Raw genomic sequence first — 21,092 nt, forward strand, 5'->3', positions numbered from 1 at the left:
CGTTATAAACGTGTTTGTTTTGTACTCTCGGAAGTGAAAAGAAGTTAGTTCGAGAGCATTTTCATGTGTTTTGGAGTGTTTTTCTTAATTTTCAGAGTTTGGAGTTTCAAAAATGACAAATAGTGCATTCGAGGACGACGGGGCAATCACAAGGAGTTCAAAACATTTTTCGGATCTCGATTCCGACACCCGGAGCTCAAGATAGGTGGTTCAAGGTGAATCGGACCTTCGATGCAACGCACAAACTTACAGAGTCTTGTGCGTTTGCCCTGTGCGTTCCCTGTGCGGCGCACATCCATTTGAAGACCCTGTGCGTTGGTGTGCGGCTGCCCAGAAAAGACCTGTGCGGCGCACAGGAAGGGGTGTGCGGCGCACAGGCCCCGATTCCAACTTATTTGTCGCGCGTTTTAATTGTAATCCAAACCGTTGGACACTATCCGACGGCCCATATGAGCTCCGAAAAACCTAGAAAACCTACAAAAACACTTTAGTTTATTTAGAAACATATCTTTGCTTTTGTTTTTAGTTTTGTTTCTCTTATTCGGCCGCAAAAAAAAATCCCGGGAGAGAAGAAGCATTCAGAGAGGATCACCGTCACCACAATCTCGTTTTCACCACTCACAGTTTTTATCTCTATTCTCTGAATCTTTGGAACTCCCGTTTTTATTAATATAATTCAGTTTTTAGTCATGATTGCTTTATATTCATCTCCGTTTATTCTCCGTTCAATCATGCACTAAATTCATTAAGGGCTATGGTGTAGCAAGTTAGGAATATGGTTATGGATTCAATCATGTCAAATTAATGTTCATATGCTCTATCATGTTTGTTTATTTTAAGGATCCTTATTTTAATTCCGTGTGTAATGCTTGAATTCGATTAGCTACCGTATTCATGATATTAGGATTGTTTGATGCTCGGAAGAGATTAGGTTAGTCGTGCACAATGATTAATTTACCGGGATACATTCCTAGGCTAGACATAGCTAGGCTGTTTCGGAGTCGTGTGAACGTTCTTGTTTTTAATGCTAGCCGTTGTTTTTAGGGGTTGAGATCGAAAGAAGATATCCCGGCATAGGTTTAGATATCCCGATATCGAGAGAAATCTTAGATTACCATTATCGTGAGCGTGATTAGCAAACATAAGAGTGCGTGTTTAGTGCTTAATTCCCGAATCCAAACCGTAGGAATAACTTGTGAAGCCATAGTTCTTGCTTTCTCATTATCGTAATCTATCGTTTTTTAATTGTTTTTAATTTTAGTTCGTTTTAACAATCATCAAATCATCGGTTCAATTCGTGCTAGTAATCTTGTTAATTTAATTAAACATTTTCCTCGTGGGATCGATTCGTACTTACGAACTCTACTACTTGAGCGACTACGTGCATTTGCGTACGGGAAAATCGCAACATTTATTAAGAAGTATATGTTGTCTATAAAACTATAAAATTAGATTACTTAATCATAAATGCATAATTGTTTGTGGTTTTATAACACTGTAAATTGTTTGGTTTCTAAACCTATCAAAATATGATAAGTTTTGCTTATACACACCATTGGAAAACAAAAGTTAATTTCGCTAAGATATTACGCTTTTAGTTCTACCATTGATTTCTCATTTATGCCAATAAATTGTCTATATTTTATGTTTTTTTGTTAAGACTTAAGAGATATATATATATATATATATATATATATATATATATATATATATATATATATATTGGTATCCATTTAACATATACAAAAGCAAATAGGCTAAGCACGGTTCATCGTCTCACAAAAACACCGTCTTAACCTAACACTCTAGCAAACTAGCCATATTGACACATTATAATTTCAATATGGCCAACGCTTCAAAAGTTTTAGTTTAATATCCATTTCTGTTTTATTAACTTACACAAATACCTTTTGACGCCCATTTTTGTTTGTTTTTAAATCAATTAATTCTATATAAAAAACGTAATTATGTAACCAATTCCCTAAAAACACGCAAAACAATTAATTCTTTATTAAAAACTGAGAAAAAATTAGAAAAGTTGCAAAAGAAAACCCGATTAAGAAGTATACACAATTACTGATCATAGATGGCCGAACCGTTTGTCTTATGGAGGATAGATGAAATTTCTCTTTCACTGTGCTTCTTAGTAAAGTTGCTGCTTGTTGGCTGGTCGGGATTGTGGAAGAATGTTTGGCATTCGTTTCGGAGGTCAGGTTTTGGAAGAGGTATGTCGGAAACGAATTCTCTATCATTGTGGATGTTATGGTCAAGAAGAGAGGTTCTTGTTTGAGGCTCTTGAAGGTGGCTCAAGGAGAAGGCAGGATGATTATTATTCCCGGAGGGCTCAGAGAGAAACGGATGGAGAGGTTTTGTGAGGATTCTTAGTTCGACTATTAAAAGATGGTCAGCAAATCAGACTTGCAACAACAAGGTTCAAAGATGTGAGGTCAACAAGGAAGTCAGTTTCGTAGAGGCAGTGCAAAGTCAGAAAAGAAATGGGAAGGAAGTTTAGTTCAAGAAGACTTTTGTTCCCTCTTTTTTGTAAGATCCATGGTTCAACAAAAAATTGAACTTGGGCTGCAGTTGTTTGGAGATTCAACGGTTTCATTTCATGGGAGGATATCATCGCTACTTTTCGGAGGTTCTCTAAACGGAAACTTTTTGTTCTCCGTTCTCGGGGAACAAAGCACTTTTTGGTGCAAAGACGAGAAATCAAAGGAAGATATTTTGAAGAATAAATTGGTATTCATCAACCAGAAGAACGCAACCATTGTATCTGATTGGAGCGTCGAGGAAGGTAATCTTCTAAGGATAAAAAATGATTGGATAGGTATTGAAGGTCTTCCTTTGAGTTGTGGAACACATATGCACTTGGATCTATTGGTGCTTTGTGTGATGGGATCATCCAAGTGGCAAAGGAGACACTGGAAGATCAAGGTTAGAGGCCACAAAAGTGAACTCATATCTCCTATATTTGAAATTCCCTTTGGCACAGGGCCGATATCTGTTGGATGGTTCAATTTGGAAGTCTTGCCGAGGGGTCAGCCAGGTGGTGCTAGTCTCTGCAGGGTCTCATAAGATTTTTTCGGAAAAGGAAATAAGCTTCTAGGAGAAGAAGGTGTTTACAAATCCCCAGTTGTTCCTAACACTTCGCTCGGATCGAGGATCTCTAAAGATTCCAGAGTTGGCATAGCTGGGAAGGTTTTGGGCCTTAATGAACTCGAGATGGGCTGCGATTTGGAATTGATGAGTGTGGCTTTTCTTTCCAGGAAAGGTGATCAAATCGCACTTATTCATTTCAGGGACTGGTCTAAGATCTTATTTCCTCCGGACCTTGGGCATGGGCTGCTTTCGAAATCAGCTTCAGCTCGTGTTGATACACTTGAGGCTTTGGATGGCGTGGCAGTTCTTTTCGACTATGATGTGTTCTCCACCAGCGAGGAAGACGGTAACTCTGGTATCCCAGATTCTAGTTTCCTCCTTCAACTTCTTCTCGAGACACCGAGTCTCCAAAGTGTGATCGGATAGAGCAAGGTGTCGTAGAATAGGTGATATCTACTCCCGATCGGCGAATAGGAAAGACTTAAAGGAACGAGTTTGACAAAATAGATCTACGGAAAATGGCATATAAACTCAACTTATGGAAACCAAAGTTCAAGAGGATTCGTTCCGACTTTTTATGAAGTCTCTCGCTTAATTGAGAGGAGGTTCGGAGGATGCTTTTGGTTTTCGTGGAATTTATTATGGTGTTTTGTTTCCTATCGGAGCAGCGGGCAGGTTTATCATTTTTTTTGCAGTTTCTATGAAGTTTTTTTGTCTTAGATAAGCTCGTAGGTGTTTCCATGTTTGTGTTGGGGAATGTCCCTTTATGACTTTGTTTTATTTTTGGGGTTTGCTTCGGGTTTTTCCTGAAGCACCACTCATGTAATTGGCTATTGCATGTTTCAATATAATAATGTTCTTGTTTCAAATCTTTTTTTAAAATAAATTACACAAGTCTTTCTTGAAATCTCACTTCTTAGCGAACTAGAGAAAGAACAACAACGAAAGCGACGGTTCATAAACATCGGATAAAAAAAAGTGACGGTTCATAATTATTGAACCACAAACATAAATAGAAAAATAAATCTAGATTGGATCAAAACAACAACATCGATTCATAACTATGATAAAAGTTTCTCATACACCGCATGCTCAAACTGCAAAAAAAGGGTTGACTTATCAAATAATCGATATTTTTGTCGGGGATGATTCCCCCATATAACCATATAAATGCGGAAAATTGATTAATTACGCTAATCATGAGCTAATTAATTCAATGATTATATGACAAGATCTAGATTTACATTAATTAATATTATGAGAGAGCAAGTCAAGCAACCGAATAAGAGTGAACGAGTACTTACATTGATTTTCGGTTCACGAACTGAAAGCTTTCACAATCCGTCTTCGTCTTGAACGTACAAGCTTCTACACGATCCAACAAAGAACTCCTTCTTCAAGGACTCGATGTGATGACACGTTAGTCTTCCGAAACGTAATCTCCGAGACGAATAAGAAAGATGAGTGGGCACAGTCTTTATCTCACTAGATCACGAAACTAGGTGTTTCGAGATCTCGCTCTTATTTTACTAAGAATGGAAACGAATTTCCGAGGGGATGAGAAGTAGAAGTGCACGGCCAAGGAGGCTAGGTTGCACGAAAATTTCACTCAAAATTGCTTCAAATAATTGCTTATTTTTGCCTTCTCATGACCCCCTATTTATAGTAGTAAAAATGAGATATTCATGGAATCTTCCAGAATATTTTATTTCCTTTTATTGTGTTCACACTAGAGGATTTAATCTAGGCCATTGGATCTCAATAAGTGAATCCTACTTTTTCTCTCATCCATCAGATCAATATCTATGGGATATTTAAATAGAGAATAATTTATTTAGTGAGATAATAAAGGAGAATATATTATTCTCCTAAATTTTCTCCTAAATATTCTCCTAAATACTCTCCTTTAAATAAGGAGAAAATATAGGAAAATATCTTATATTATTCTCTCTCCTTTATTTAAACAACTAAAGAGAAAATATTGGTAAATACCAATTATGAAAATTTCGAACTTGATGGCACACGGCCAAGGGGATTTGCTCAAATTCCTAGTGCCAAAACCCTAATTCGATTTTCTTATTTTGTTCAAGGCCCAATTGCTTAAAACCCTATTAATCATTTATTTACTTGGTCCAACAATAAACAAATAATTAATAATTGTTTATTTACTTGATCAAACAATAAATAAACAATTCTACCATAAATATTTATTTAATTTTGCGAATACCCGTTTTCCAGAATTAATGCTGTCAATCACAATTACAGCAAGTGAGATTAATAATGATAAACATTATTATACGAAAGTTCTTATCCGCCTTTATCAGAGCCGAATCGGGGACTATGGACCTAGTAATAGAAGCTTAACAAATCCGATGAAAAAGACGAAATAGTCCTTTCTCTTTTGTCCATCGATTCGTCTAATCTTGGTCAAATACTCCACCTTGTAAGCCAAGACTGAACTCTCCTTTATACTAGAATTATATTTACTCATCGTGACGAGTGTCCACTGATATAGTCAGTTCGTGATCAATATCCTCCAGGTTCAACCCGTATCGAGAGAAGTCAATTTTTCCGTTATACTTCTCTTGATACATATCAGCCCTAAGCATTGTTGCTTCCCCAGCGAAAGATTCTTTCGAACGTTACTTACTTCGAAAGTGCGCGCAATCTATCGGTTCTGGAATCAACCCTTAGGTGAGAGAACATTAACCTTCTTTCAGGAAGGCTGGATTCCGTATCTGTAAATCACTTCCCACTCGAATTATGCTATGAGAAAACTCCCAAGACAAAAGCTGTGATTAGCATGAATAGCCTTTTAGCGAATGAGTCAAAGAGCTCAGTAACATAACCCAGTGTCCATGATCACTTCAGGATTTAGATCAAGTCTCACTGTGACCATCATAGTGGCCTCGGTTAGTGTGTCGTAACGGTCCTTAAACGACACATCTACACCAAGACCTGTCCGGGTCGTACACTTACCACAAGTGTAGAATGCTCCCACATAGTGATCAGCCTTCACCCATGTGTTCCACATATATGACTTTAGATATAGTTTTCCAGGCGTATATCAGTCATCGACCATGTTTTAGCACACCGCCCGAACTCAGGTGCCCAACACGTGACTCAGTTAGATACAGAGGCTATGGAATAATGAATGTTTAATAAATCTTATTAAATAAGAAATAACGCTTTCAATTCAAATAGATAATAAATGTCAAACTTTATTTTATTAATAATTTCAACGAGAATTTACATAAGTATCTTCTCGTGGGCAAGAATTCCTAACAATTTTAGTTGGCAATTTTGCACAACTATCCCATTGTGAGCACTATGCATAATATTTTTATGTAAACCTACCAACATTTATATAAGTTCTTATGATTTTTCCTTGATCATGCAGGCTACGCGTTCAACTAAAATTAGTTGATGCTTCACAAACATTGGAAGCAACAACTTTTCGGACACAATACTGAAATTTTTTTCTCTTGCAAAGCTGCAAATATATCCAACCTTTTGGAACAGGTACAAACGCTCACCTTGTGAATTCTCGCTTCAGAATAGTTCGTTGTAAAAAAAGCTTTGTATAACTTTAACCTAGATATAAAGGTAGCTGATGATGTTCAACCGTTGACTAGCTATATATGTTATGTATTCCATCTTTTTTTTTTTTTTTTGCTTTTTCGTTTGCTCTATTTACCTTAACATTGATTCATTTCAATAAATTACGATATATTACGATAAAATACAATGAAACTTAATTTTTTTTTTTCAATAATAGAGTTTAAAATATTTTTTAACAAAATGTATAAATGTCTCGAGAGGGTATTTTTCTGTTTTTGGATCAAAAGTCTGCTTTTAGATATTTTGCAAGTAAGAGATTCATTCTTGACATTTTTTAAATTAGGGTCCATTAGGAAAATAGCCAACTTAAATGTTTGACATTGCTAAATAACCAACGTTTGTTAAATCTTAAGTAAATAGCCACTTTCAAATGTAAATCTTAGGTAAATAGCCACTTTAATATACCAAACGTTGGCTACTTACCTAAAATTTACGTCTGAAAGTGACTATTTACGTAAGATTTACCAAACGTTGGTTATTCAGCAATGTCAAACGTTTAATTTGGTTATTTTCCTAATTTTCTGCTCAAATTATTAGGTCTACAATATGAAATTTCTCTTTATTAAAACTAAATTTTAAGAGTACTGATAGACAATAGCCGCTGATCCTCTAATACAGGTGAGACCCACCTGACATAAGGGCCTCACCACCTCTCTCACATTCTCTCAAATCAGCGGGCAGTGATGACAATTTTACCCGTTACCCGGTGTAAACGGGTCGGTTAAGACCCGCTCTTATCGGGTAAATGGGTAAGATCCATTAGAATTTTAGCGGCTCCGGGTATTGAAATCGATGGACCCGTACCGGTCTACTCGGGACCATGCCCGTTAATACTTTAAAATGCTTTTATTAAGAATCGATCTTGAGTCCGTTTGGTTATTTCAAGTGTTAATCACTTGACTAACATTTTAATTTGATAATCACTACTACAAATTCAATTTTCTGATCCGGAAGGGTATTAGGTGCGACTTTTGGGGCATTCGGTGCGAAAATCGTCGCACCGGATGCCTCTATTTGTTCTGGTGAATGTTGTGTTATCATTTTTTATAGTTAGACCAAAAATAAAATTACTACTCATAAGTCCACCACAACACCCATAAGTCTGTCATCCCTGTTTTGTTAGTATATTGACTTTGTTAATCTTATAAGCGCATCGTTTATTTTTCTTTTTGAACTTTATATAAAAGTATTGTGAGTAGTATATAGTAGAATTATTACTAGTACTCAATTTTTTTTTTTTTTTGCTTCGAATTATTATTAGTACTCTTATAAGAATAGTATTATGTTATATTCATGGTTGTGATGATTATAGTTAATAATATTACAACAATATTAGTTTAGGATATCGTTTATATTTATAATATGAGTTATTAAGTTATATAGTCATACGGCTATAGTGAATTGAGATATAGTCCACCTTTCGTTAATTTCTTGTAAATAGCCAAGTTAACTTATTAACAGATTAATAAAATACTTATTTAATTCAGCCAAACATGTAAAAAAGGTAGTTAAAAGGCTGTCACGTATGCAAATTGGCTATTTACAAGAAATTAACGAAAGTATTTTATTAACAGATTAATAAAATACTTATTTAATCCAGCCAAACATGTAAAAAAGGTAGTTAATAGGCTTCCACGTATGCAAATTGGCTATTTACAAAGTATTTACCAAATGTTGCCTAATTTACAATTCCTATAGTACAATTTTTTGTTATAATATTGTACTTTTATGTGCTTTATATAATATACATATAATTTTATACAGAATTGATTTTTGGCATGATTAACGACTCAAAACGATCCACTCACGTGTTGACACGTGGCAACGAACTGCCACGTGTCAACACGTGAGTGGATCGTTTTGAGTCGTTAATCGTGCCGAATAGCTTTACTCAATTTTATATGAGCTTATTTTGGTTACGTATTTAACCATGTAAAAAAAAAAAACAAAAAAAATGAGTAAACTGGTTTACGCAATCCGGTATCCGTAAACTTTAAACGGATAAAGTTCGACATTTTTCTGCTTGTTTATCCGAAAACTATACTCGTTATTCGGTCCGTTTCAATCTGAATAAGGAATCTTGAAGGTGGACCGGACCATTGATTATAGTTAATAGTTTGGGTATTGAGTGGACCCGGTCGGATCCGGACTGTTGCCATTCGCGGGCCATTGATGAAAATCAATACAGATATTTAATGTATTTGTGACTTGTCCCCTCTGCCAAAAAGTACAGATAAAATGATTGAAAAAGGTTTTTATGTTCACATTCAATAATATACAAAGTACAAACGCGAAAAAGTTCTCTGTCTCGATTGTTGTTTGTGTTGGCGGTCCCGATCGGATATGCCTAAGAAAATGGAGGGCTTGAAGTTGGAGCAGAGACACGGAAAGGCGAGAGTGAGAGTGGCCAGAGTCTGGAGGACCGCCGACGGACGCCACTCCTTCGTCGAATGGAGCGTTGACGTCAGTCTCCTCTCCGATTGCCTCCGCGCCTACACCGGCGACGACAACTCCGATATCGTCGCTACCGATACCATGAAGAATACGGTCAGTGCTTTTATTTATTTATTTTATTGGATTTCGACGGTGTCTGGATGCCGAGAAAATGAAGTCGTTGAGCTTTCCCTTTGTCTTATAAAAAAATTTAATCTAATTTATGAAATCGCTTCGATCGCTGTGTTGGATTAGATGTAATTATTGTACTGCGATCCGACGTTGGTCAATTTTTTTGCATGTATTATTTTCTACTGTTTGTTCGCCAAAGATTCGCTTCGGTACTTAGCGATTCGAGCTGTTGAGTGTTGAGAGTTTGACGATGGTTTACTTTGAATCAAGATCAAGCTAGATCGATTTATTTACAGATAGAGGTGTTTTCAATATTCTTTCGCCGACTCTAGTCTTTTGATAAAATAAAATGTTCAACTATCACTGTCCTTTTTCAAAGACCAATTTTAGTAACACGCATCACATAGAAATATATGTTAGCCTGTTTGATCGGTGCACTGTATCCAACACTTATATGACAAAAAATTCAAGATTGAATGTGGATAAAATCCAATTTTAGATGTTCTGAGCGCATGAGAATGTGAGTAAAAGAAGAATAAGATCATAGTTCGAATTCTGATGGATAAATTGGGTTTTCTGGGCAGGTATATGCAAAAGCAAAGGAGTGTACTGGACAGCTTTCCGCGGAGGACTTTGCAATTCTCCTGGCTAAGCACTTCACATCATATTATCCACAGGTAAATAAGAAATGATGTTTTTGTTTCATAATTTAACTTATTTATTTTTATTCGTTACATTTAGGTTGGAATTTGTTTCATGCTAATTTGAAAATTTTATTGATGCTTCTTTGGTTTGAACTGTTTTATCAACTGGTGCTTGACTTTGAATTTGCAAAGACTGGTGCCATCTTTTATTCTTATCCGAACATTTTTTAATCAATTGCTTAGGTAGTCCATCTTGAGATGATAGAATGCCCCGTATGATCTTAAATTGCAGGTACATGCTGCAATCGTCAAGATAACTGAAAAGCCTTGGGAGCGAGTGCATGTAGATGGACAACCACACCAACATGGTTAGTTTTTCATTCTCACTTGCTGAGAAGAGTGCTCGGATAATAATTTATTCATGTAATGTGCATTCATATGATTATTTTTTAGTTACCTCACCGATGTCATTAATACATGAACCACTTTGGTCACTAAAGCTATGGTGTTAGCGACAACTTGAAAGAAAAGTAAAGAATAATTCTTGATAATTTAATTGTTTGTCCTCCTAAAGCAGGCCATATGATCTATATCCATTTTTTCGCCTAATTAAATAAGAGAGTTTTTTTTTTTTTTTTTTTTTTTTTTTTTTTTTTTTTTTTTTTTTTAATAATAACTTTCAACATTCAATTATTCCACAATGAAGGTTTCAAACTTGGATCCGAAAGGCATATAACAGAGGCAATAATAGAGAAGTCAGGCATGATAAAGTTGACTTCTGGTGTTGAAGGACTAGCTGTACTTAAGACAACTAAGGTGAGTTTTATCTCTCAAATTTTTTAAGCTCGTACATGAGTCAGTGATTGTCACATGAATGTAATAATAATACCTGAATGCATTCCGATCACTTTGTTACTATCAGGCTTTATCTGTCTCTTCTGATACATAAGTGTCTATTTTTGGCTCAATGATCAGTCGGGGTTTGAAGGATTTATCCGGGACAAGTACACTGTTCTTCCAGAGACACGTGAGAGGATTATGGCAACAGAGGTAACTGCATTGTGGAGGTACGAATATTTAATAAAACCGATATGATTTGTCATACGAATCGCAAATGAATTGTTCACTTTTAAGTTATATCAGTATATGGATATTTTGATTCCCCTACAAATATGTCATCTTCATCGAAGAGATATGAAACACATGATTATACAATTACGCATTATGTAGGTACTCATACGAAAATGTCTCTCGCATTCCTCAAAACCCACTTTACTTCACGGAGAGGTACTTTGATGCAAAGAAAGTATTGTCCGATACCTTTTTTGGACACTCGACAGAGGGAGTTTACAGCCCATCTGTACAGAGCACTCTATATCAAATGGCAAGGGCTGTTCTTAATAGGTATCTATATATATATATATATATATAAACAAATCTCTCTCTCTCTCTCTCTCTCTCTCTCTGGTGGTTGAACATATCCAGAACATACCCATATAGAGACATAATGAGGCTCTTATATTTGAAAGAACGTTTTGACAACGGCAGTTATGTTTTGTATTTTCAGGTTTCCCGACATTTCACATGTGCAACTCAAAATGCCGAATCTCCATTTCTTGCCTGTAAATCTGTCAACCAAGGATAGCGTTATCGTGAAGGTAAAGAGCACTTCTTACAGCGATAGTTGTCCAATCATACAATCCGATGCAGTTAATTTAGGTCCCACATACGATTAATATCCTATATTGAATGTTCTTAACATTACCTAGTTCCGAAACTGACTCGGGCAATTAACAAACTATTACATCACACATTTTTTGGTTAGAAATATTATTTACACAAGACATCAAGATCTACCCAATTCAAGCTTCTTGAAGAATTAAGATCGATTAACCAGTTCATGTTGACACACATCACACATGCATGTTCTAAAATTTACGTCATTAATTGATTCACAATGCAATGTCTACAGTTCGAAGACGATGTTTATTTACCGACAGACGAGCCACACGGATCGATTCAAGCTAGCCTGAGCCGGCTTTCCTCCAAAATGTGACTGCCCTGCAAGCAGAATCGCCACCAAATACACATGTGATGATAGAAATAAAATGACAGCCACAGATCCAATTTTCTAAAGTACCTCTTTGTATATCAAAGAACCAGGATAGCAACATGGAAACAACAACCAACATAACATCCAGAACAATAAACAATAATGGAAACCAGTGACTTAGGCTTCAAAGAGCCGAACTATCTTTTTCATCAGCTTATATTTGGCCAATGATACGTACTTGGTTATTTATGGTTTTAAATAAGCAAATTAGTACTTTTAAATTCTGAATTAAGGTTTTTAAAATCTTGCAATTAGTAGTTTAATTAGGTGTTTTTATTATTACGAATTTAAATGAATTAAGTAGGGTTTTATTATGTAACTAGGTTTATAGTTTTTGGGCCCGGTACATATTCTCTTGTAAACCTATGAGAAAATCAGCCGCCAATCAAATAACTTAATCTCTCTCAAGAACGAGAAGAGGTTAGGTTTCAGTGGAGCTTGCGTTCTTCACTCTTCTAGTTATTAAAGATGTAATCACAATTACTCCCATAACGAGATCCAAATCTCGGGCCGTATCAATTTTGGTATTAGAGCCGCTCGTCGTGGGGGCTATCTCAATGAAATTTCAAGCAAGATTGGAGGCGTTTATGGCGATGACAACATCGCAACTGAAGCAACATCATGATCTGATCGTCGCTCTTCAAAAGAAGCTAACGGCCGTGGAGGGATGCGTGGAGGTGTTTTCGTTGGGACAGAACAACAGCCAGACCAGCAAGGATGAGGCGCTCAGCGAAGGGGCGACGACTACGACAAAAGTGCAATTGAAAATTCTAGATCCTTATTCGAAAGACGGAGGCGAAAGACAAAAACTCCAAAATCTTGGAGAACACGTCCCCGACGCGCAGGTGGTTGGTCGGACATGATAGGGAGTGACAACCCACCGAGACTGGGGGCTGTTGACGGTGTTGGAAGAGGTAGAGGCCTAGGGTTTCGCTTGACACGCGAACCCAAAACCCAAAACACGGGGTTTTTCAGTCATGGAGGAGGTTATCGGCCAGACGAGGTTGTAGAATGGAGTTAAGGGCGAGTGAGGGCTGGTGGCGGCGGTGGCTACTTTGATGGCGAGAATCTCAGCGAACCCAAAACCCCAATCTCCGAGTTTGGGGTTATAGGCAACAACGGAGAGTCGGAAAGTAGCGGTCCACGATCGAAAAGGGTTGCCGAGAGAGGGCGAGTGAAGGATGTAGGTGTATGCTCTGGCGGAGGGGTTCCAAGCTCTCTTGGATTTCGAGAGCTCGAGCTAGTGTGAAGATGAGGCACAAGGGCTGGTACAATGGGAAACAACGCGAGCGATCAAGCTGAGGCGTGGAGAAAGAGCAACATCGGAGCAGTTGAGGCGCGAAGGCTGTCAGGCTATCTTAAGAGCACCGGTGGGGAGAGGCGGTCCATGGACAGTATGATCGGAGTGTGGAATGGGGTTGGGAACGAGACAGGCGTGAATCTGATCTTGAAGGGCCAAATTTGGCCTTCAAGAGAGTGCCCATTCTGGTCGAGAGACCATGGTGGAGGTGGTTATAGCGAACCAAGTTATGGTGGAAATGGTTGTGGTGGAGGCAACTATTGCAGATGGGCCAAAAAAGCAAATTATGGAGTAGCGTTTGGCTGCAGCGCATGGGACGACGATCCCGGAGGGCGTAGCGGGTTCACCGGAGTTGTTTGGTCCAACACCTACTACAGCTGCACAAGAAGCACCTATGATAGGGAGGACTACGGTAATAGGAGAGACGACAATCGATCTCCTTGGGATTTCTAAGTTTGAGCTTGAGGACAAGCTCAAAGAGTAGGAGGGGAGTAATGATACGTACTTGGGTTATTTATGGTTTTAAATAAAGAAATTAGTACTTTTAAATTATGAATTAAGGTTTTTTTAAATCTTGCAATTAGTATTTTAATGAGGTGTTTTATTATTACGAATTTAAATTAATTAAGTAGGGTTTTATTATGTAACTAGGTTTATAGTATTTGGGCCTGGTCCATTAGGTTGTAAACCTAAGTCTATATAAAAGACCTTTAAGTCAATGAGAAAATCAGCCTCCAGCCAAATAACTTTATCTCTCTCAAGAACGAGAAGAGGTTAGGTTTCGGTGGAGCTTTCGTTCTTCACTCTTCTTGTTATTAAAGATATAATCACAATTGCTCCCGTTACGAGATCCAAATCTCGGGCCGTATCAGCCAATCCTTGTTTATAAAAGTTGTGTTGGCTGCCTCTAGCATGTCTTTGGAACCCATTTCTTTAAAAATCAAACTCTGTAAGACGAAGCACTGAAATTGAGACGAGTCTTGATGTGATTTTAGTTTTTAGAGTTTATTTTCTCGCAAGAATTATTTTTCGCTTGCAAAATACCTGTATACGATATTGAGAATCAATTTGACAAAAGTAATGCGCAAGTTTGTAATTCTCTCCTCTTTTTCCATGCTTATATACATATTTGACAGATTAACGCGTGTAAGGGTTCTCTTTCCACCCGATTTCTCTATGCATTGGGGTTTTAGAAAAAAAAAAAAACCCAGTACTACCTTGCATCTTTTCTCCCTGGTGGTTTCGGCGGTGGTAGCGCCATGAGTTCCGAGGGATGAAAAATAAAGAAAGGTCTCCAACTGGTAAGTATGATAGAGTTTGTGTGGCCAGATAATTTTGTGCGCCTTCAGTCCAGATGTGGTGGCATAGTGCGACGACGTCGATGATGGTGTGTTTGTGGTGCGACTTATATTATACCAGTTAAAGGTGGGCATTTTGACCGGTTAAAATTAATCGTGAATATTTTTTTTTTATATTTCCTATTTTGGAGAGCACGACTGTGGTGCAAGTTATTGCTTTTGATAGGCGTCCTGGGATATTCAATGGAAATGACTATGTATATGATTCTATCGAGTCAAATGGGACCTCCCTTTAATGCTTCGCTTCATAACCAGTTCTGATATTTGGATCTACCGATAATGATTCTTCCAATTGGTTGTTTGATGTGCCATGTGTCAAAGAAGGAAAGCAATTTGTAGGTACGAATTATGTGGATATGTGTACTCCAATTTGATGAAGAAAACCAATCCTAGTTGATGATAATGTGTTTTCAGCCAACCTCTTTTTATTTCATGATTTCAGGTTTCTCTCACAATTTTGTATAGATTAAAATCTGTTACTCATATAAATCGCTTGAATCCGAGCATCTACTCGAAGGCACCGAGAACAGAAGGAATCCAGCACCGAGCTCGAGCAAAATAGGCTTGAGAACTCATGAAGGTTAAAAAACGATCTAATCATAAGGCAAGAACGACCCCTACCGAGCAGAACTTTGAAGAGAAGAAAAATGGGTAAGTCAAAGACTAGTCAAAACAAAACAAACATGTGTAAAATCGAAACAAAACGCTCACCTCAATGGTTATACCGAGCATACGAGGAACAACAACCCACTACACACGAAATTGAAGCAGTTACTTAATAACTACCAAGGACGTGGGGCTGGTCACATAACGTCCTCAATCTAAAACTACCTATAAACAGAGAAGGAGTACGTTGAAGTAAGGTCATTCGCATTTTCGCACACAAAACACAAGTCCAAAGCTTCACATATCAGTTCCCTGTTGCTGGCTTTCAGAGCTAAGAGACGCTCTTGCATCTCTTTTTAGCTTTTTAACTCGACTAGGATGAGGAAGATAGGAACACTGACCATGAAAGGTCCCGAAGAAGATTCGGAAATTGGGGACAGCGCATGCACGAATGAGACTCATTTCAAAAGATAATTGGAGCGTCGGATTGAGTAAGTAGCTCTGGGACAGAAAGATCCTACTTCGTATATTGGAGATGCGGTTTCACCTTTCACGGCTCGCGTGTTAGAACATCTCATGCCAAATTGTTTTAGGATGTCAAGCATCCCGACTTATGATGGAAAAACAGACCCAAGAAATCACATTGATACATTCACATCATGGATGTTGCTGTAAGGAGCCGGACCCGAGGTAATGTGCATGGCTTTCTCTATCAGCCTCACAAGCTCTACCAAAAGGTGGTACTGGAAGCTTAGGCCAAACTCAATAGGGTCTTGGAAACAATTGGCTCGAAAGTTCATGGATTAGTTCGTCTGGTCAAGTTCCGGAAAACCCCAAAAGAAAGGCTTCTTGCAGTAAGGCAGAACCATGATGAGTCATTAAAAGACTACATCAATCATTACTCGGAACAAGCATTCCAAGTAGACGTCTCAATGAATATTGTAAGCTCTTCGGCATCACCTCAGAGATCCGAATGGAATCATAATTTTGGTGGTCCCTAAAAAAAACCAGCCCTCGGGATTACGATGACTTTCTGAAGAGAGCTCAGAAATACATCAATGTCATGGAAGCAAGGATAGCAAAGCGCAAGGTTGAACCACCGAAAACCTGGCGAGAGGAGCGAGGGTGGAGACAAACCTAGGATACTCGACCCCACATGAAAAGCCGCTCTGGAGCAGGCTCGGCCAAGCCTTTCGCTAGTAAGTTTGACATATATCACCCTTTAAATACTCCTATAGAGGAACTATTTAGTCTCACCCAGGACAAAGAAGATTTCCCAAGGCCCAACAAGATAAAGAAGGAAATCTCTAAGAGGGATAAAACCAAATATTGTGTTTTCCATCACGACGTCGGTCATAAAACCTCGGAGTGCTTCATTTTGAAAGAGGCCATCGAAGCATTGATCCAGAGAGGATCACTAAAGAAGTACTGAGCGAACCAAGATGAGCGGAAAAATGAGACATACAGAGAAAACACGAGAAGCTGCCATAAAAACTACATACGAGAAGCACATGCGGGGTACCGCCAAGTCTCTTTTGCGGTGGAACAGAGACCGGGCAAGATCGCGGGGTACCGAAGACAATTACCTTCACAACAGAAGATGCACAATGGGTAATGTTCCCACACAATGATCCCTTAGTAATTTCAGCCATCATTAGAAATCAAATGGTTCACCAAATTTTGGTGGACAACGGAAGCGCATTCGACATTCTCTATGAAGAAATGCTCGACAGAATGGGACTTAAGAAGGAAACCCTGTCTCCGTCCCTGGAAAGTCTATATGGCTTTACAAGACATTCGATCAAACCTGAAGGAATCATCTCAATCCCGATCTAGTATTCGGGGAACATCCAAGGAGCAAAATCACAAACACCAAGTGGGTGATAGTCCCCGAAAAATCTTCATTCAACGCTATAATTAAAAGGTCAACCTTGCAAGATCTCAGAGCCATCACCTCAATCCAGTATTTGAAGATGAAGTTGCTCGCTGACAAAGAGGTCGGAGAAGTCCAAGGCACACGAGCACTCGCGAGAAGTTGCTACGCTGATTGACTAAAAACAATCAGGACAAGCAAGGCCACTAGGTGATGACGGTAAACATCGATCTCGACCCACGTTTGCCGAGCTGAAGATTAATCGGGCCTGGAGATGAAGTGGAGGAAATCATCCCAAGACTCTAGCCGCCTGGGAAGAAGCTCATAATAAAAAAGTATCTAGAGTCAGGTATTGAAAACAAACTCATCACTCTCCTATCTAACAATTTATATATCTTTGCATGGTCATAGGCCGACATGGTAAGGATAGATCTTGTATTAGCTTGTCTTAGGCTGAATATAGATCCAAAAGAGAAACCCATTAGGCAAAAAAGAAGAGCTTTAAATAATGAAAGATACACAGCCCCAAAAGAGGAAGTGTATAAACTAATCTCAAACGGGTCAATCCGTGGAACTAAATATCCGAGTTGGGTAGCTAATCCCATCCTAGTCAAGAAGCCCAACAAAAAATGGTTTTTCAATGCTGAGAATCGACCAGCTTGTTAATGCCACGACGGGGCACGAGATTTTAAGTTTCATGGATGCATGCTCGGGATATAACCAAATCCCTATGCACGGTCCAGACCAAAATCACACGACGTTCATAACTGACCGAGAGCTATCTTGTTACACATTAATGCCATTTGGATTAAAGAAAGCTAGAGCAACATATCAATGATTAGAATAGAATGTTTGCCGACTTGCTTGGATTCATGATGGAGGGTTACATCGACGACTTACTAGTAAAAATTTGTAAAACAAGCGATCATCCGAATGATTTAGAAAAATCTTTTGAAATTATGAGACAGTTTCGCATGAAACTTACCACTTTAAAATGTACTTTTGGTGTCTCTGCGGAAAAATTCTTTGGATTCGTAGTTCACGAAAGAGGAATAGAAGTGAATCCCGAGAATATAACGACTCTCGTAGATATTAAGCCACCTTGGAGCATAAAGGAAGTTCAAAAGTTGACTGGATGCATAGCAGCGCTAAGTCGTTTCATATCTCGATCGATTGAGCAAAGCAACAAATATTTCGAAGAGCTAAAAGAGCACCTCAGCTGGCCTCCAACCTTGAGAAAGGTACAAGAATGAGAACCACTAGAAATTTACTTGGCTGTATCAAAACATGCAGTAAGCTCGACACTCATAACAAATGAGGGCTGGGCGATGCAGTCAAGAACGGGAGTCTTCCGAGCCGAGTGGAAGTCATGCACCCACATATTGGCAGCCTCTGGGATCTGTGAAACTGGAGTTGAGGTTTTGTCATGTGCCATGGACTTTTTGTTCGACCAAATCTTGTAGCAAATGGTTGAAAACTGTTCGCGTTGGTTACAAGAAAGCAACGGCCAGATAGAGGTGACAATGTCCCGCATATCCTTGACAAAAAGAGTAAGGACTTGGTCCCCCAGGGTGGTACCTCTCCACATTTTCCGAATGGCTGGACAACGGATGAAAACATGTGAGGGGTTTTATAAGAACCACACATAACACACTAGTGGAGCACGGAGCTCGTCTCCGTGCGAAAGCCGTGAAGGTCAATAGAGTATTATTGACAACGCGCCACATAAAAACCTTGATCTTCTGAGGGACACTCATACCCCATAAGGCCTTCCAGAGAGTGGAGCTAAGGGATGAAGATGGCGCCAATGACAAAGATTCTGAGATAAGGCGGTAACCTGATTTTACCGTGTATACACTAGAGTCATCGTAGTGCCATATCGTCAAGTCCGGAGTGAGGCGGAGGCTCAGAGGAATCGAGAGAATGGCTTCCATATCTGGCGGCCAAAAGCTGTCCCAAATTTTTATCGTGTTCCAGGTCCGAGTAGCTTCGTTGATGAGCTCAGAGACTCGTAGGGAGAGAACGTGAAGCGGGGCAGTGGTGATTGGGGAGAAACTCAGTTTTTGGGGGAGCCACTGATCAGCAACGACGTCGATGTGGCGGCCATCTCAAACTTGCCAACATAAGCCTTTTTCCAGCACGTCTCGACCCCAAAGAATCGATCGCCAAAGATAAGAGGGTGCCATGTTTATATCCGCAGAGAGAAAGTTGTTAGTGGGATAATAGTTAACCTTGAGTACCTTGGCTGCGAGCGAGTCGGGTCGCGAGATTAAGCACCATCCTTATTTGGCCAATAAGGCTTTGTTGAAGCGACGAGGTCGCAAAAGTTTAGTCCACCCTCCGCTTTGGGACGACATAGAGTGTCCCATGAGGACCAATGAATCTTATTGTTATCGAGGTCGCCTCCCAACCAAAATCTCGCCATAGTGGATTCCATCTCGTCGTAAAGAACGACGGGGAGCTTGAAAACGCTCATGTATATGGGTGGAGCTAGGGCCACCACCTTTATCGGCATTTCTTTGCCTGCCTGAGAACACATTCTACCTCGCCATTACGAAGAAGAAGTGGTCGATTCGGGGACCTTGCGTGCCATAAGCAAAGCCTGTGAGAGAACTAGGCTCAGAGATTTTACGGATTAAGGATGATAGATATCGTTAATGTTGGCAGCCCTGCCGACAATATCTTACGGATCCGCACATATCGCAAATAAATACGGAGAAAGTGTGGAGCCCTGCCGTAGATCGCGGGTAGGAACCACATTCCCGAAAATTGGTACTGTTAATGTTGAACGCATATGTCGGAGAGGAAATGCATAGGTTAATGATGCGACACCATTTCTCGTTGAAACCCATCTTCCGGAGATAAAGATCGATGAATTGCCACTCGACTCTATCGAAAGCTTTTCTCATGTCGAGCTTTAAGCTAACCCATCCGTGCTTGCTCTTCTTGCGCTTCGATATGGAATGCATCAACTCGAAGGCCACAATGATGTTGTCGGTGTTGAAAAGCCCCGAGACGAAAGCACTCTGGGTGGGTGAGATGATCGGGTCGAGGAAGTGCTTGAGACTGTTTGCTAAAGCTTTGGAGATTATTTCGTAGACGACGCTGCAGAGGCTGATCGAACGGTAATCGCCTATTTTCCTTGGATTCTTAATCTTCGGGATTAAGGTGATAGTCGTGCGGTTGAAGATGTTGATCGGTGCGCCATCGTTGAGGATCGAGAGGCATAACATCAGTAACTTGTGTGCCACGTACGCTGAAAAAAAAGACGGGTTGAAAGTCGTCGAGACTCGGAGATTTATCGAGACCCACGTCGAAGACCGCTGGCTTGACGTCAGCAGTGAAGGGCGGGTCTAGGGCTGACTGATCTTGAGAAAGCCAAAAGAGTAGTAAAAACATCGAGCTCAGTTATATTTCAATTACGTTTCTTTGTCAACTTTTAAATTATTTCTGTAATATGGATATTTCGATTCCCCTATGAATATGTCATCTTCATCACACTCTACAAAAATGTGTCTAGCGTTTCTCAAAACCCACTTTATTTAACAGAGAAAGTACTGTTCGATACCTGTGCTGGTCATTCGACATCCATCTGTTAAGAGCACTCTTTATGAAATGGCAAAGGCTGTTCGTGAAGTGTAAACAAACAAATCTCTCTCTCTCAAGGTTGAACTTGAACATAATGTGGCTCTAATATTTGGAAGAACATTTTAATCACACCAATTATGTTTGTATTTTCAGGTTTCACGACAAACTGTTACACAACGTCCTTGTGGTTAGCAACATAATTTACACAAGACATCAAGATTTAGCGTTGGAAGTAAAAGTAAGCTCTTCGTAAAATGAATCGCTTATTAATGGCTTCAAGTTGACAGACACACATGTAAATTGTATTTTTATGTGATTCGAC

At 39.1% G+C, this 21,092-nt stretch overlaps 1 protein-coding gene across 1 annotated transcript; it reads left to right on the forward strand.

Annotated features, from left to right (window-relative positions):
* Positions 1–8,941: 8,941 nt before the first annotated feature.
* Positions 8,942–12,273, forward strand: LOC149378843 (uricase / urate oxidase / nodulin 35). The gene is made up of 8 exons (XM_089603717.1): positions 8,942–9,270; positions 9,873–9,965; positions 10,225–10,300; positions 10,639–10,748; positions 10,908–10,999; positions 11,163–11,336; positions 11,500–11,590; positions 11,905–12,273. Exons 1-8 carry the CDS (start codon positions 9,067–9,069, stop codon positions 11,986–11,988), a joined length of 924 nt encoding a protein of 307 aa, XP_089459843.1. The 5' UTR covers positions 8,942–9,066; the 3' UTR covers positions 11,989–12,273.
* Positions 12,274–21,092: the final 8,819 nt, after the last annotated feature.

The sequence above is a fragment of the Urtica dioica genome, chromosome 12 (assembly GCF_054948205.1).
Source record: "Urtica dioica subsp. dioica isolate 48M chromosome 12, U.dioica_male_clone48M_v1_H2, whole genome shotgun sequence".
Lineage (NCBI taxonomy): Eukaryota > Viridiplantae > Streptophyta > Magnoliopsida > Rosales > Urticaceae > Urtica > Urtica dioica.